The sequence below is a fragment of the Panthera leo genome, chromosome C1 (genome assembly GCF_018350215.1).
Source record: "Panthera leo isolate Ple1 chromosome C1, P.leo_Ple1_pat1.1, whole genome shotgun sequence".
NCBI lineage: Eukaryota > Metazoa > Chordata > Mammalia > Carnivora > Felidae > Panthera > Panthera leo.
This window is the reverse complement of record NC_056686.1, coordinates 142,330,834-142,344,275: the sequence shown is the minus strand read 5'-3', so window position 1 is coordinate 142,344,275 and position 13,442 is coordinate 142,330,834. Positions and strand designations below refer to the sequence as shown.

Here is a 13,442-nt window from a genome sequence, read left to right as displayed (position 1 = left end):
ACTCTGATAACACATGAATTTTAAACCAGAGTTTATCTTCTACTCTTCACCTTTTCCCCAACCCCTCAGTCTGTAGAATACACTAGACGTCTTAGAAACTCATATTGGAAATTTATAGTATTTAATACCCGAGCTTTCTTGACATAAATCAACTAGATTAAAACTAGGTTAGAACTGAATTTTGTGAAAGTCTTTGAACTACAGAAAACACAGACCAAAGAAATCTAATATTGCTTCACTATGAAATGCACTTAATCTGATCTAGACATTTAAATTGGGTGCCATAAACGCTTGGTAATTATTACAGAAAACTGAAATCTGGGGAAAAGTCCAATCCAACTTAAGTTGATAAAAATCTGACCATTTATAGATGCATCTAGTAAAACTCTAACTATGCTGATATAAATTTAGCTTTCATAAACTGTTTAAATGATTCTAGCCCGAGAGGACAAACATCCATCAAAATTTCTTACTTCATAGATCAACTCTTGAATTTCATTTTTTAAAAAACCACTGCATTATCTAGGTAAGGAGTTTAAAAGAGTCTCCATTTATTTAAAGGCTGAACCAATCTGGAAACTTTAAAGTCATTTATATTTTATAGAGACTGGGAACTCAACATGTTATCTTACAAATAAGCATCCTCTTGCTTCTATATATTTTAGCATTTCAACAGGGTTGGAATGGGTTAAAAAAGAAGCAGGAATACTTACTTGAACCTGGCAGGTGAAAGAGGAGTAGGAGGAAACATTCCTGGTTCAAAAGAGTCAAAATAAGTCACTGTCCAAGAAAAGCTACAACAGGAGAATCCGGCAGATAGAGAGATTATAAGTAGAGTCCAGAATCCTTAATGGGAAAAGAGGAAGAAAACTTTAATTATTAACAGCAAAGCAATTTAAATTAAACCAGTATCTTCATGTTCAGAAGATCATGTGTATTTCTGAACTTCTGAATTGCGTGTAGGTGATACAAGAGACTTGAGCTTAGTACAAGCTAAACCATGTAAAGTGTAAAATACTAAAGCACAATTAGAAGTCATATCATTCAATATTTAAATTATAATTGAATAAAATATAAAATAATTAAAATGTAAATAATTTAATAGTTTGATATTTCAATTATCATTTAATATGTGGAAAAGAGTACAAATTCAACTTAATATATCTTCAGTTTTACAAAATTGGACTACAGAAATAGTTAAAATACTTCACTGTTAAAATGTCTTGACATTTTTCATTTAGCTCTATGAATCACAGCTTGCTATCTTTTATTACCTGCAATAAGTGTTTCCTTTCTTTCCATACTATGCACTTTTGACATAAGAATTTTAAAGTGTATACTCTTGATACCTTTCCTATAAACATTATTAACCTAAGCTGATTCAATTTTCTCAGTATATGGACAAAAGTTAACTCACAATTTACAAATGAGTTGGGATCCTAAATTTTATTTTCAGAGGGGAAGACTGGAAGATTTTCTCAAAGAATTCTTAAGTCAAAAGCATGGTATTATCTTCGACTCAAGGAAGGGGGAAAAGGTTGAGAACTGGAAGAATGGGGGCAATGAACAAAGCAACAGTAGAGGGAATAAATTAATTTGAAGGTTTTTAGATACATACTCAAACTGCCTCCTTAAGAGAGTTTATTAAGCTACCACTACTGATTGTGTGTCCCGGGCTGTACCTACTGAGGTAGTATAGGGAGGGAGGAAAGGCTGTGAAGACTATGGTTGAGAATGATATATGAACTACCAATTTCCTGGCTGCACAAAATGCACAACCAAGATGCCTTTTGGCAAGAAGCGGTTAAGAAATACGTGCACTGGACTGTTTATAAACCATACGAAGTCCGGTTAACAGTCCGATAAAACTGCTAAAAGACAAACTCAGAGAAATGAAGTATTAAGAAATACTGTGGCAAAGTATTTTTGAAAGATTAACCTTAATCTCTTCTCACTAGTTCCCTTTCCTTTACCCCCTTTTAAGGAGATAAGGAACTGTGTGTTCACTGCCACAGAAAGATGTGACAAAGAGAAACAGCCTCAGTATCTCTTTGGTTTTTATGTTGCAAAATGATTCAGGGAACAAGGAGGATAAATATAAGAGGGTAGACAAACACAAAATGTCTTGAATAGACCGCAAAGATGAGTTGATCGGGTATAGACAAAACCTTTGTGTAGAACGGGGAGAAAGAGAGCGAGGGCTTTATGCACAGGTTAGGAAGACTCTCCTGGTTTGAAGAAAGTGGTGTGTGTGCGTGTACGGACAGGGGACAGTACTGCTGGCACTTCCTGGCAGAGCCAGGAGAGGAGGCCACACACCACCACAGAGGGATTGTAGCTATATACAGCAGCTTGGCAGATGGATCCAGAGCCAAGCCTGCAGATGTCTCTCTCCTAAGTGGGGCACAGAAACAGCAGATGGTCATGTGGCTACAAAAGTGCTACATCTGAGGAGCACCTGGGTGGCTCAGTTGGTTAACTGTCCGACTTCGGCTCAGGTCATGAACTGGAGGTTTCCGAGTTAGAGCCCGGTGTTGGGCTCTGTGCTGACAGAACACAGCCTGGAGCCTGCTTCAGATTCTGTGTCTCCCTCTCTCTCTGTTCCTCCTCCGCTCGCACTCACTTTCTCTCTCAAAAATAAATAAAAAGATTAAAAAAAAAAAAAAAAAAGTGCTACATCTGAAAGGCCATCCTGACCAGAAAGCAAGATGCTTCCGCAGTAACTCATTTGAGCAAATGCTTTGAGGACTAGATTGCATCCCACCCCAATGTCCTGGCACAGTGTCAGACTTTAGAACCTTAACTGAACCTAGGACTGGGTAGACAGAACCTTAGCAAAGACTGAGGTACAATGTTCCTGCCAACCCAGTGAGATAGAAGACCAAAATAAAAATTATAAGATTACTTATAGCTGTACACACAGCTACAACTTAAGGATGGTTATTCTGCCAAATAGCTATTATTTGTTATTATTTAGATGAATACTGCTAAAGGGGATAAAACAACTGACAGGTTTACACTAAGTTTAACATCTTATAATAAATAAAGTCTGCAGAACAAAGACAGTAATTATGAAAATTCAACTATCTGGGGACTGTTGTAGAATAATGGAAACTTCTAAATATCTAAAAAATGTGAGAAAGACACAAAATAACAGGTAAAAAAGTAATAAAATGTGAGGCTCTCTAAAGCCCATCAAGCCTTTTCACTCAAGTGAAATAGAACACTCGTCAAAATTAATATAAGAATATTCTTCAATTTTCAAAACTGACCACTTTCTACAACCTAAGTGCTTACCTCACCTTGCGTAGTTTTACTTTATATTCACTTTGAACGAATCAAGAGTTACATCACTGACAAAAGCCAATTCATAATGATATGCCTAAAAAAGTACATTGCAATATTATGGTCTACAAGTGCTTATACTTCAGAAAATGACTCAATTTGTTTATGAACAAGCAGAAAATCCACACAAGTTGGTAACTACACAACTAAATCTGCAGCAAGTCCCTTCCTCCAGAACCCCTCATGCTAAAAACTTGACAACTAATGTTATGTTAAACCCATTTTACCTAAAGTTAACATAATTTTTAAAAAGTACAAAAGCATATAAAAACTAAGTTAGAGTCTTCCTACCTCAATTCACCAATTCTACTCCTAAAAGCAATCAGCTAAGTTGTGCATATTTTCTAAGTTATAGTTTTCTAGGTAATGTAAATATATATATGGAGCTAGTTATGTACAATATACAATACATGTAGATTCCATTTTCCACAAATAGGATTCTCACCAGAAAAGCTGTCCTGCACTTTGCTCTTCTCACATAACAATGTTGGAGACCTTTCATATCAGTATATATAGCTACAGTTCTATTATATATTTTTATTATTCCACTATTAAAAACTATGTTGCAAGTAATATCCTTAAACTGTACAGTTATACAAGGATATCTGCAACAAATTTCCAAAGAACTGGTGTATCAAAGGATATAGGCCTTTAAATAAATACATACATCCTTTGTTCTTATCTATAGTTCAATTTTCATCAGTTGATGGAAATTCATCTTTCCACCAATTGAAACGTCTGGGCTTCAATGTTTTTACCTAAAGCAAAGATGGGGGTAGGTGGAAAATTCCTATCCCCATCTTTTTGCTGGAGTTTTATATTCACTTATCTCATGGTATATTTTGTTTTGGCTCACTTTTTAAAATAAATGATTTTGGCGTCAAAGTGCAGTTACTACTCTAAAAATATGCTGGCAGTTCTGTATTTCTATAAAAGCTGCCAACAAAGAAAGATTATTGTATGTTTTAAATATTTTATTTAGCACTTTCAGGCTTACAGGGATGAGGTGACTTTCAGAAGCTTTATGAAATCAGATACGTGAAGGCAATAGTTTGCACATTATAATGTAAACAGAAACAACTAGAAAAACAAACAAACAAAACACCTCCCATGATCCGATATTGGGAAAAATTTATTAAAACACTGTTATGCAAGTACATTCTTCATAAAAACTTATTTGTGCCATAAGCAAACAATGAATGAGTAAACGTCACAGCATGCTGATAATGTCCAAGTCCTATTTCAGAGCTTCCGACAATTTGAAAATTTTAGATAAAATTGTATACTATGAAATGCTACAGTGCAGTAACAAAAAAGAATGAGGCAGAACTATATATAAAGATACAGATTAATCTCCAAGACATTTTAATAAAGCTGCATGATTGCAATTATGTTCTTTCTATGACAATGACAAAACCACATTTTGAATGATCCTACACATATAAATGAATAGAAAAAGATCTGAAAAAATATACAAGTACATTAGTGGGAATCTTTGCTTTAATTGTTGGAATTTCTTTCCAAGTGAGACTATATTATTTCTATAACTTATGAAATTAAAAATTAAAATTAGTATTTAGGTAATTTTAAAAGTTGTAAAAACTATAGCTGGTTACTAATAAAACCTTAGATGTACTCATGCCTAAAATTAATCAACTATTTTTAAATGTTAAGCAAAGTTTTGCAACTTTATCAGATTCTATAGTTTTCTAACTTAGGAGGGCGAAAACATTTTAAATAATTTAGTATTTTCTCTAAAATTCAACACAGTCTACCGATAGCTCAAGTCTTCAAATCCCTTAACCAACGTGTGTCTCTGCATGTTAAGACAGAAAGCCAGATAGCCTTTGATCTTCAAACTTATTATTTCCAAATACAGGAGCAGATGAAAGCATTCTTTCCTCCCCTTCCAGTGCCACCTGATAAAGGTCTCTACCCAACTGCCCCTGCAGCTCAGCATGTAGCAATTTCACTCCCATTCTTGCTGAAAAAGGCAAGGAAAGTGGAAGGAAACATTCTGAAGGATGAAGTGACCAAAACTTGAAAAATAAGTAACATCTGTAGTTTCCAACCATGTTAAATCATCCAATTCACATGGGAAATTTTTAGAAAACTTCTTTATCATGGACAATTTCAAACATACACAAAAGCAGTGGGAAAAGTACAATGCAACCCCACGGATTGACCACTCATCTTTATATAACTAACTTGTCATATCTTGTTAAGCCTGTATTACTCTTGGAAGCATATAATCTTTAGTATAATAGGCAAAATAGTTATTACTATCATCTAAGGTCCAAAATACCCTTTCCCTTGTCTTTTTTTTCTTTCTTTCCTTATTTTAAGTCATTTGATGAACAATTTACAGAAGACTAAAAAGACCATGAAAAAACTTTGTTAGAAATTTTAATAAAATATAAATACAACAAATCCAAAGTTTCATTCTGAATTTCCTTGGTTTTAAAAAGATACACCCTAGAAATGGCCATATACTCTTAAGTGCAAGTAACTGATTACTAATTTCATGCATGAATCTGGAACATAATTATCTTATAAATACTGATTCCAGACTTCAGCTACACCTTTAAGTGGTTTCAGCTTATCATTAGTTTTGCTTTTTCTTTTTGCACGTGCATCACCAAAACACAAAACACATGGCAAAGAGAGGCCAACCATCTACTTTGCTCCATAATTTGCAAAACATTTCCATTTTTAGAATTATAAACAATTTGAATCATCAACCCAGTGAATTTTTAAAATTTCTTTCCAATCACTTTTTATACATAGCTGCCTTCAGCATTTGTCCATTTACAAACACTATGAAATAAGGGCAGACAAATATCACAAAATACGAAAAATAAAATACATCATTTAGCAAAGAGGACGGTTTGTATTTTTGCCTGAAGCCCTTTCTGTTGAATGACTAAGTGAATAAGAATACTATATTTTTTTGAAAAGAGTCAGAATAGTATCTTGAGTTTTACTTGCTGTAAGGTCTGTTACAACTACTAAACTCTGCTATTGTAACATGAAAACAGCCACAGACAATATATAAAGGAAAGGACAAAGCTAGGCTATAACAAAATTAATTTACAAAAAACAGGTAGGTCAGATTGGTCTGCAGGCCACTGTCTGTTCTAGAGGAGTCCATCGTAATTTATTTTTAGCAAAGTTAAAAAGTAACTGCTAAGTGCTATTAAGATTATTCCTAATATAATGAAAGAGCAAAATTGAGATATAGAAAAGATCACAAAAATTTCATAATGTACCTTAGATTAATAAAAGGATCCAAAAGACCAATATGGTAACTTCAAGGTTAAATAACCTTTATTCTATCAAAAAATTTAACTCAATTTTCCCTTTAGTCTCTGAAGATGCCCCAAGAAAGAACTAAAGTCACAAAATATCAATCTTTACAAATAGAACTGCTCATGAAACTAGAAAAATGGGGCCCTGATGTTATATTAAACATTAAAGTATGCAGCCAATTAAGTGACTTCAACTTTGAGTAGATAAGGATCTTGTAAATTTAAAAAATCTGCAGATTTTGAAATCTTTTAAGTTCAAAAAAAGAAAATCTGCAGGGTTTTGTTGTTGATAAGGCTGGTTTGGGAAACATTAAACCAGTGGCTCTCATGAACCAGCAGCATAAATATCACCTAGAAAATTATTAAAAATGCAACTTCGAGGCACCTGGGTGGCTCAGTTAAGTGTCTGACTTTGGCTCAGAGCATGATCCCACAGTTTTTGAGTTCATGCCCCCACATCAGGCTCTGTGCTGGAGCCTGCTTGGGATTCTCTCTGTCTCTGTCCCTTCTCCATTCTCTCTTTCAAAATAAATAAAAATGAACTTAAAAAAAATGCAAATTCGTGGGCTCCATTCCCACACCTACCAAATCAGAAACTCTAGAACAGGTAAAGCCCAATAAATGAGTTTTAACAAGTCTTTCAGCTGATTCTGATGCCAGCTAAAGTTTGACTTCATTAGCCTAAGAAACATCCCCCCAGATCAATTTCTTGAGATTTAGAAGTCCCAGTGTCTCCTTGTCATTACTGCTTCTAGGTATTAGGGAGACCTGTAATGATTTTTATGACTAATAAGTTAGCTGCACAATGATAATCCCCCTAATAATTCATACTGTTTCTGCCTTGCTATTGTGCCTACACTATCTCGTAACATAAAAATTCTAATATACACTGTCGTGAATTTTGGTTGAGAAGATATTTATATTGATGAATGCAGGACAGTCGGTAATACTAGGTGAAATAACACATCTAAAAAATTAAAGTTTTGGCATACTGTAAAAGTTCAATAGTATTTTTATTAATGCTCAATGTGTTATTTCCTAAACTTATATTTATGCTTCTCTTAAACACAGTTTTTCTTGAGAGTTACAGTCATTCATTACTGAATAGAGAATTAAAGAAAGAAAGAAAGAAAGAAAGAAAGAAAGAAAGAAAGAAAGAAAGAAAGAAAATAGAACCTATAATTCCAAAACCCAGGTAAATTATCTAAAATTTTGGTTGTATCCTTCTAGTCATTTTGGGCTTTCATTTTTCTCTCTGTTACTTTAGTGATCATTCTTTAATTAATATAAGTAAGCAACACACACAATTTTACAAAAACTGCCACAGAAGAGGATAACATATTTGCCAATTTGCCCCACACGGTTGCAGATAGCAATATATCATATCCTTAATACACAGTGGCCTCAAATTACAAGGTTCATACATTCACTAAAAAAAAGTTCAAGTTCACAGTTTCAATCATTTTTCACTGTAAGGAAGAAACTGAGTGAGTTGTTTTCAATTTGTGCCTTTCTAAGAGAATGGGTCACCCAACACACCATTTCCCTTAGAAATTTTTACCATTTTGTAATGTTCTGTATCATGAAATTATGATGGCAGAGTCTCACTTCATCACTCTGCAGAATAAATGATACTCTTCAAATGAATTGGCTTCATCCTTGATTGAATTTATTATGTCAGTCATCTCCGGAAATGTTCAGAAGCTAGAAACATCTCAATCATAAAACAGAACTAAATGAGCGGCTCAAAAACAAGAATAGCCCTTGATACTGCAATATGCTAGGAATTTGGTCTTAGCCACAAGAGGGACTTAACGTTAACTATTAAATAGATGTCAAAGAATGACAGGCACAAAAGATCAGAAGCTTTTCAAACTGAAGGAACTCCATGAAGTTGATTATAATTCCTGGACAGAACTACTTACAGCATGTATATTAAAAGTACTAGTCCTAAAAAAAAAAAAAAAAAAAAAAAAAAAAGTACTACTCTGGGGCTTCCGGGTGGCTCAGTTAAGCATCCTAATCTTGATTTCAGCTCAGGTCATGATCTCACATTTTGTGAGCTCAAGCCCCATGCTGGGCTCCGCACTGCTTCTTCTCCTCTCTCTCCCAAAATAAACAAATGTAACAAAAAAAAAAAAAAAAAAAAGATTAAGCATTTTCTGGTAAAGGCAAATCCTTCTGTTTTACTTATGTACTTACTTCAGATTTGCCTCAAATAAAAGGTCCTTTTATCACACCCTACAGTAAGACTATGAAAAAAAATGCAAAAATTGGAAATAGAACTAAGTGTGTGAAGAGTGATAAAACTTGGAAAATGTGAGATACAAAAGCCAATGTACAAAAATGAAACAACTCATATGTTGTATATTAGTGCAATCAATTTGGCCTGAGAATAACCTTCAGGAGGAAGGACTAGAATGTGATTTAACTAAGTAAACTTAAGTTTTATTAATCTCCCTGAAAAACAGGCTTATAGTAGGAGATGGTGTAGAGGACAATTATACAAAAGGAAAGCCCTTCGAATGCCACCTAGGGAAGATCAGGGAGATGAGTCCTAAAACCAGGTGATATTGGCAATCATACCTCCCTGGCTGGAATACCTCACCAATAAAGACAAACAATGATACCCTCCCTAATCCTACTAGCTATTAGGATAAATTAACCCCCCAAATGCCCAGACATCATGCTTATCATGAACCTTTTTATATTTAAATTATAAACAGGGTTTCCCATGAAGATTTCTTTCAGACAAAGATAGCAAGAGAATGGCAGTGTCTTAGATCATTCAAAGTCAGGTTTCTTAAGAGGCGTGTGCGCATATGTATTATTTATTACTGTCACTAGACAACTTGCAAGGACTTTTAACCCTTTTAACCGCTCTTAAGTATACTTTTAGAGGCACCTGGCTGGTTCAGCTGGTAGAGCATGCGACTCTTGACCTTAGGGTGGTAAATCTGGGCCCATATCGAGTATAGAGATTACTTAAAAATACAATCTTTAGGGGCGCCTGGGTGGCGCAGTCGGTTAAGCGACCGACTTCAGCCAGGTCACGATCTCACGATCTCGCAGTCTGTGAGTTCGAGCCCCGCGTCAGGCTCTGGGCTGATGGCTCGGAGCCTGGAGCCTGTTTCCGATTCTGTGTCTCCCTCTCTCTCTGCCCCTCCCCCATTCATGCTCTGTCTCTCTCTGTCCCAAAAATAAATAAAAAACGTTAAAAAAAAAAATATTAAAAAAAAAAAAAAAAAATACAATCTTTAAAAAAAAAAACAAAAACAAAAAACCACAATTTAAAAAAGTGAGATTCTCGCCCTGCAAAAGTATTTCTCTAATGGTTGGTACAGCAAAATCACCTGTTAAAAATGAAGATTCTCAGCCTCCACCTGGAGCTGAAACAAAATCTAGAGGCACTTTTTAAAACAAAAGTCTAGGTGATTATTACACATACTAACAGGAGAACTGCTGCTAAATCTGCTCTTAATGAGCAGATCTATGCCAATCTATGCCAATCTCAGACTAGGCCTAAATTGAAATAAAAAAAAAAATTTGTAGGAGCGCCTGGTGGCTCGGTGGGTTAAACGTCTGACTTCCACTGTGGTAATGATCTCACGTTTCCTGAGTTCAAGCCCCGCTTTAGGCTCTGTGCTGACACAACCTGGAGCCTGCTTCAGATTCTGTGTCTCCTTCTCTCTCTGCCCCTCCTCCGCTCGTGCCGGTCTCTCTCTCTCTCAAAAATAAACAAACATTAAAAAAAAAAAAAAAGATACAGCAGTTTCTCCCCTCATTCCTGAGATTGTTCCTGAATCTCCAAAATGTATTCATGGCATTAGTAAAGACTTAATGATCTTCATATATGCTGTCACAATTATTATATATCTATCAGGCACATCTAAAAGCAATACCAAACTAACTGGAAGTGGAAAAGTAGGGCAATGACAAAGCCCTATTATATCCTTTTGATACTGAACAAGCCATTCCTTCAGATGACAAGTGCCACCTATGCTTTTCATAAATGTGAATGAAATCTTGTCAACTTAAAATTTTTTTTTTCATTTATTTTGAGAGACCGAGCACAAGTGGGGGGAAGGGGCAGAGAGAAAGACATAGAATCCGAAGCAAGCTCCAGGCTCTGAGCACTCAGCACATGCCCAAAGCAGGGCTCGAACTCATGAACTGTAAGATCATGCCCTGAACTGAAGTCGGACGCTTAACTGACTGAGTCACCCAATTACCCCATGAAATCTTGTCAATTTTTAAACTGAGAATTTAAACTGAGATTCTATGTATTGAGTTGATAGGTCAATAAATGCTACAAAAATCCTTACAATCTTGGCTGTTTTTAGACATGAAACAGTGTAACAACATACATTGATAAAATGAGTCATGAGAAAGTACATCTTCTCATGCAAGAAGTTGAAAAGACCATAGACAAGTTTTCATGGGACATCTAGCAACTAATTTGTTTCTATAATTTGAAGATAAAGGTTTCCCCTTCTGCAAAATCAGGCAGACTCTATTTTGTATCCTTGTGAGGGCATTAGTCTTGAAGACACATTAGTTTAGCTAAAACTGGGAGGGAGGTAACATGCAGGATAGGATCTCAACCACTTTTTTGGTCCAATTCAGAGTGATCAAATAAATTACAGCAAACAGGAAAAAAATACACTAAAAAGTTAAAGTTCTGAACATTTCAAAATTGTTTTGGCATAAAGAAATAAATACAAGATAAATAACCCTCAAAATTTTCATTAGTAATCTGTATCCTATAGGATTCTACAGACATTACACAGAAACTCAAGTCTCTTCGTCATCACTAACCTGTACACATATGCCCAATGCTTTCTACGTTTTTTTAAAAAACAAGTTGCTTATAATGGAGATTTGAATTTAACTTTCTCCTGAGGTCTGCTTATGGTGTCATTTTTGCTTAGTTTATAAGTTTGTTTTTAATTCCTGGGAAGAGGTATATAGGGAGACTCTTCCAGAAGGAAATTAGAAAATGTTAAATAGTCTCTGGATCTTCATCACATACAGTTATGTTCAAATTGTATTCCTAGTGTGGGTAGTGTATACACACACCAAACATACATAAAAAGAAAATCTAACAAAATCTGCCACACACAAACGCAAATAAAAAATTAACACTGAACCACACAAGGGAATACATCAAGCATTTTATCTAAAATTTTGTATAAACACGATCTGAAAAAATAAAAATGACGTCAAAAGCAAATTAAGTGACAGTTAAGTCTATACCTAGTAGCCCAGTGTCTACGTCTTCAGTCTTCAAATTTTCAGCATGTAACTCTGTAAAATACAAAAAAAGGGGCTTGCATAAAAAAGATGATTTTACAACTTGAACAATAGCTCAAAGGCTGGAAAGATATTGTGGAGTTGTGGAAAATGCTCTGGAGTCATAATCAACTGGGCCTAAGTTCTGATTTCATTTACTAGCTACGTTACCTTCAGTCAGCAAATAAGGTATTTGAGTCAACTTTAGTGTTACTGTGAAAATATTTTTTTTTTAAAGTTTACGTATTTAAGTAATCTCTACACCCAATGTGGGGCTTGAACTCACAACCTCGAGGTCATGCTCTTTCAAATGAGCCAGCCAGATGCCCCTGAAAATATTCTATGTAACAAAAATTACACGCATATCAGGTTCCTTTCTTCCACTCTCAAAAATAAGCACAACTCAATGTCTTCCACAATGGACTCGACTTAGCAGGTTTTGCGACTTTATAACATAAAGGGAAGCTCTCACGGCATAAGAGAAATAACGTACAAAACTCTCCGAGTTACAGTGAAAAAAAGAGAGGAGGAGTGAAAGAGGAATGAAACACTGGCAACCACATATTTAATGTTGACAGTTTACACCCAATACCATTGTACAGAGGTTCGTGTTAACTTGCCCGTCTGTCTTGTGTATGAAAATCAAGCATACGTTGTTAGATGCCACCTGCAGCCCAATAAGGGCTTGGAAGCAATGACGAAAAATTACAACTGGAGTTAAGCCGATATAGTTCTGTTGAGTGAAGTAAAACTAATACTTGAGTGACACCGTGTTGGGTGCTTCTCAGAACTAAAGTTCTCAGAGAACTCAAGTGTTTTTGTTTTAACTAACTTTTCTGTGTCTATACCTTGGCCAAAGTCACACACAGTGAGAACTGAGATTTAAACTTTGGTCTGATTCTTTCCACTGTAATATAAAATATTCCAGCCATATAATACAACTGTATAAATTTTGAAAAATCTTTCATGGCACATCTTTCTATTACGATCAGCCCTGTATTTAAACTTCAGACAAAGGAAAATAAAACTAATAACCAGAAAAATAATAAATTATCTAGCTCCTATAGGAACTTTACACTCGATTGAAGACCTAACACAAAATCAAGAGAGCTAATTATCTACAAAGGTAGAACGTTAGGCTGTGGGACGGAAATCCTGGTCTTTCAGGAATTCGGTGAGCGTACAAAAGAATCAGTGTTTAGCACACCTTGAACCATTTGTCGATTAAACCAAGTCTTTGAACATATTTAGCCTATTTTAGTCGCACACTTCTTACCGTCTTTTGAGGATTACTGTCCTACATACTGCTTACTTTTGCCAACATTTCACCCCAAGTGTTCACTGACTCCACTGTTTATTCCAGAGTACCCATTTAATCAAGGCCCCTCCTTATAACGGGTCTCCTAAGCTTGGATCAAGGTCCTCCACCCTTAAGAAAAAAACAGAGGAAGAGCAAAGAAAGGTGCCAATGAGGACTCTGGGTGAAAGCCGCTACCC

At 35.3% G+C, this 13,442-nt stretch overlaps 1 protein-coding gene across 4 annotated transcripts in view; it reads right to left on the bottom strand.

Annotated features, from left to right (window-relative positions):
- The window catches only part of ARL6IP6 (ADP ribosylation factor like GTPase 6 interacting protein 6), a 41,120-nt gene that overhangs the window by 26,600 nt on the left and 1,078 nt on the right, over window positions 1–13,442 (bottom strand). For 3 of the 4 annotated variants that reach the window (XM_042948789.1, XM_042948792.1, XM_042948790.1), the window contains exons 2-3: window positions 11,910–11,960; window positions 714–846 (exon numbers count right to left, since the gene is read on the bottom strand). In XM_042948789.1, coding sequence (XP_042804723.1) covers window positions 714–846; window positions 11,910–11,960 — 184 coding nt within the window. The remainder of the gene's footprint in view (window positions 1–713; window positions 847–11,909; window positions 11,961–13,442) is intronic. The other variant, XM_042948791.1, reaches the window with a different exon arrangement.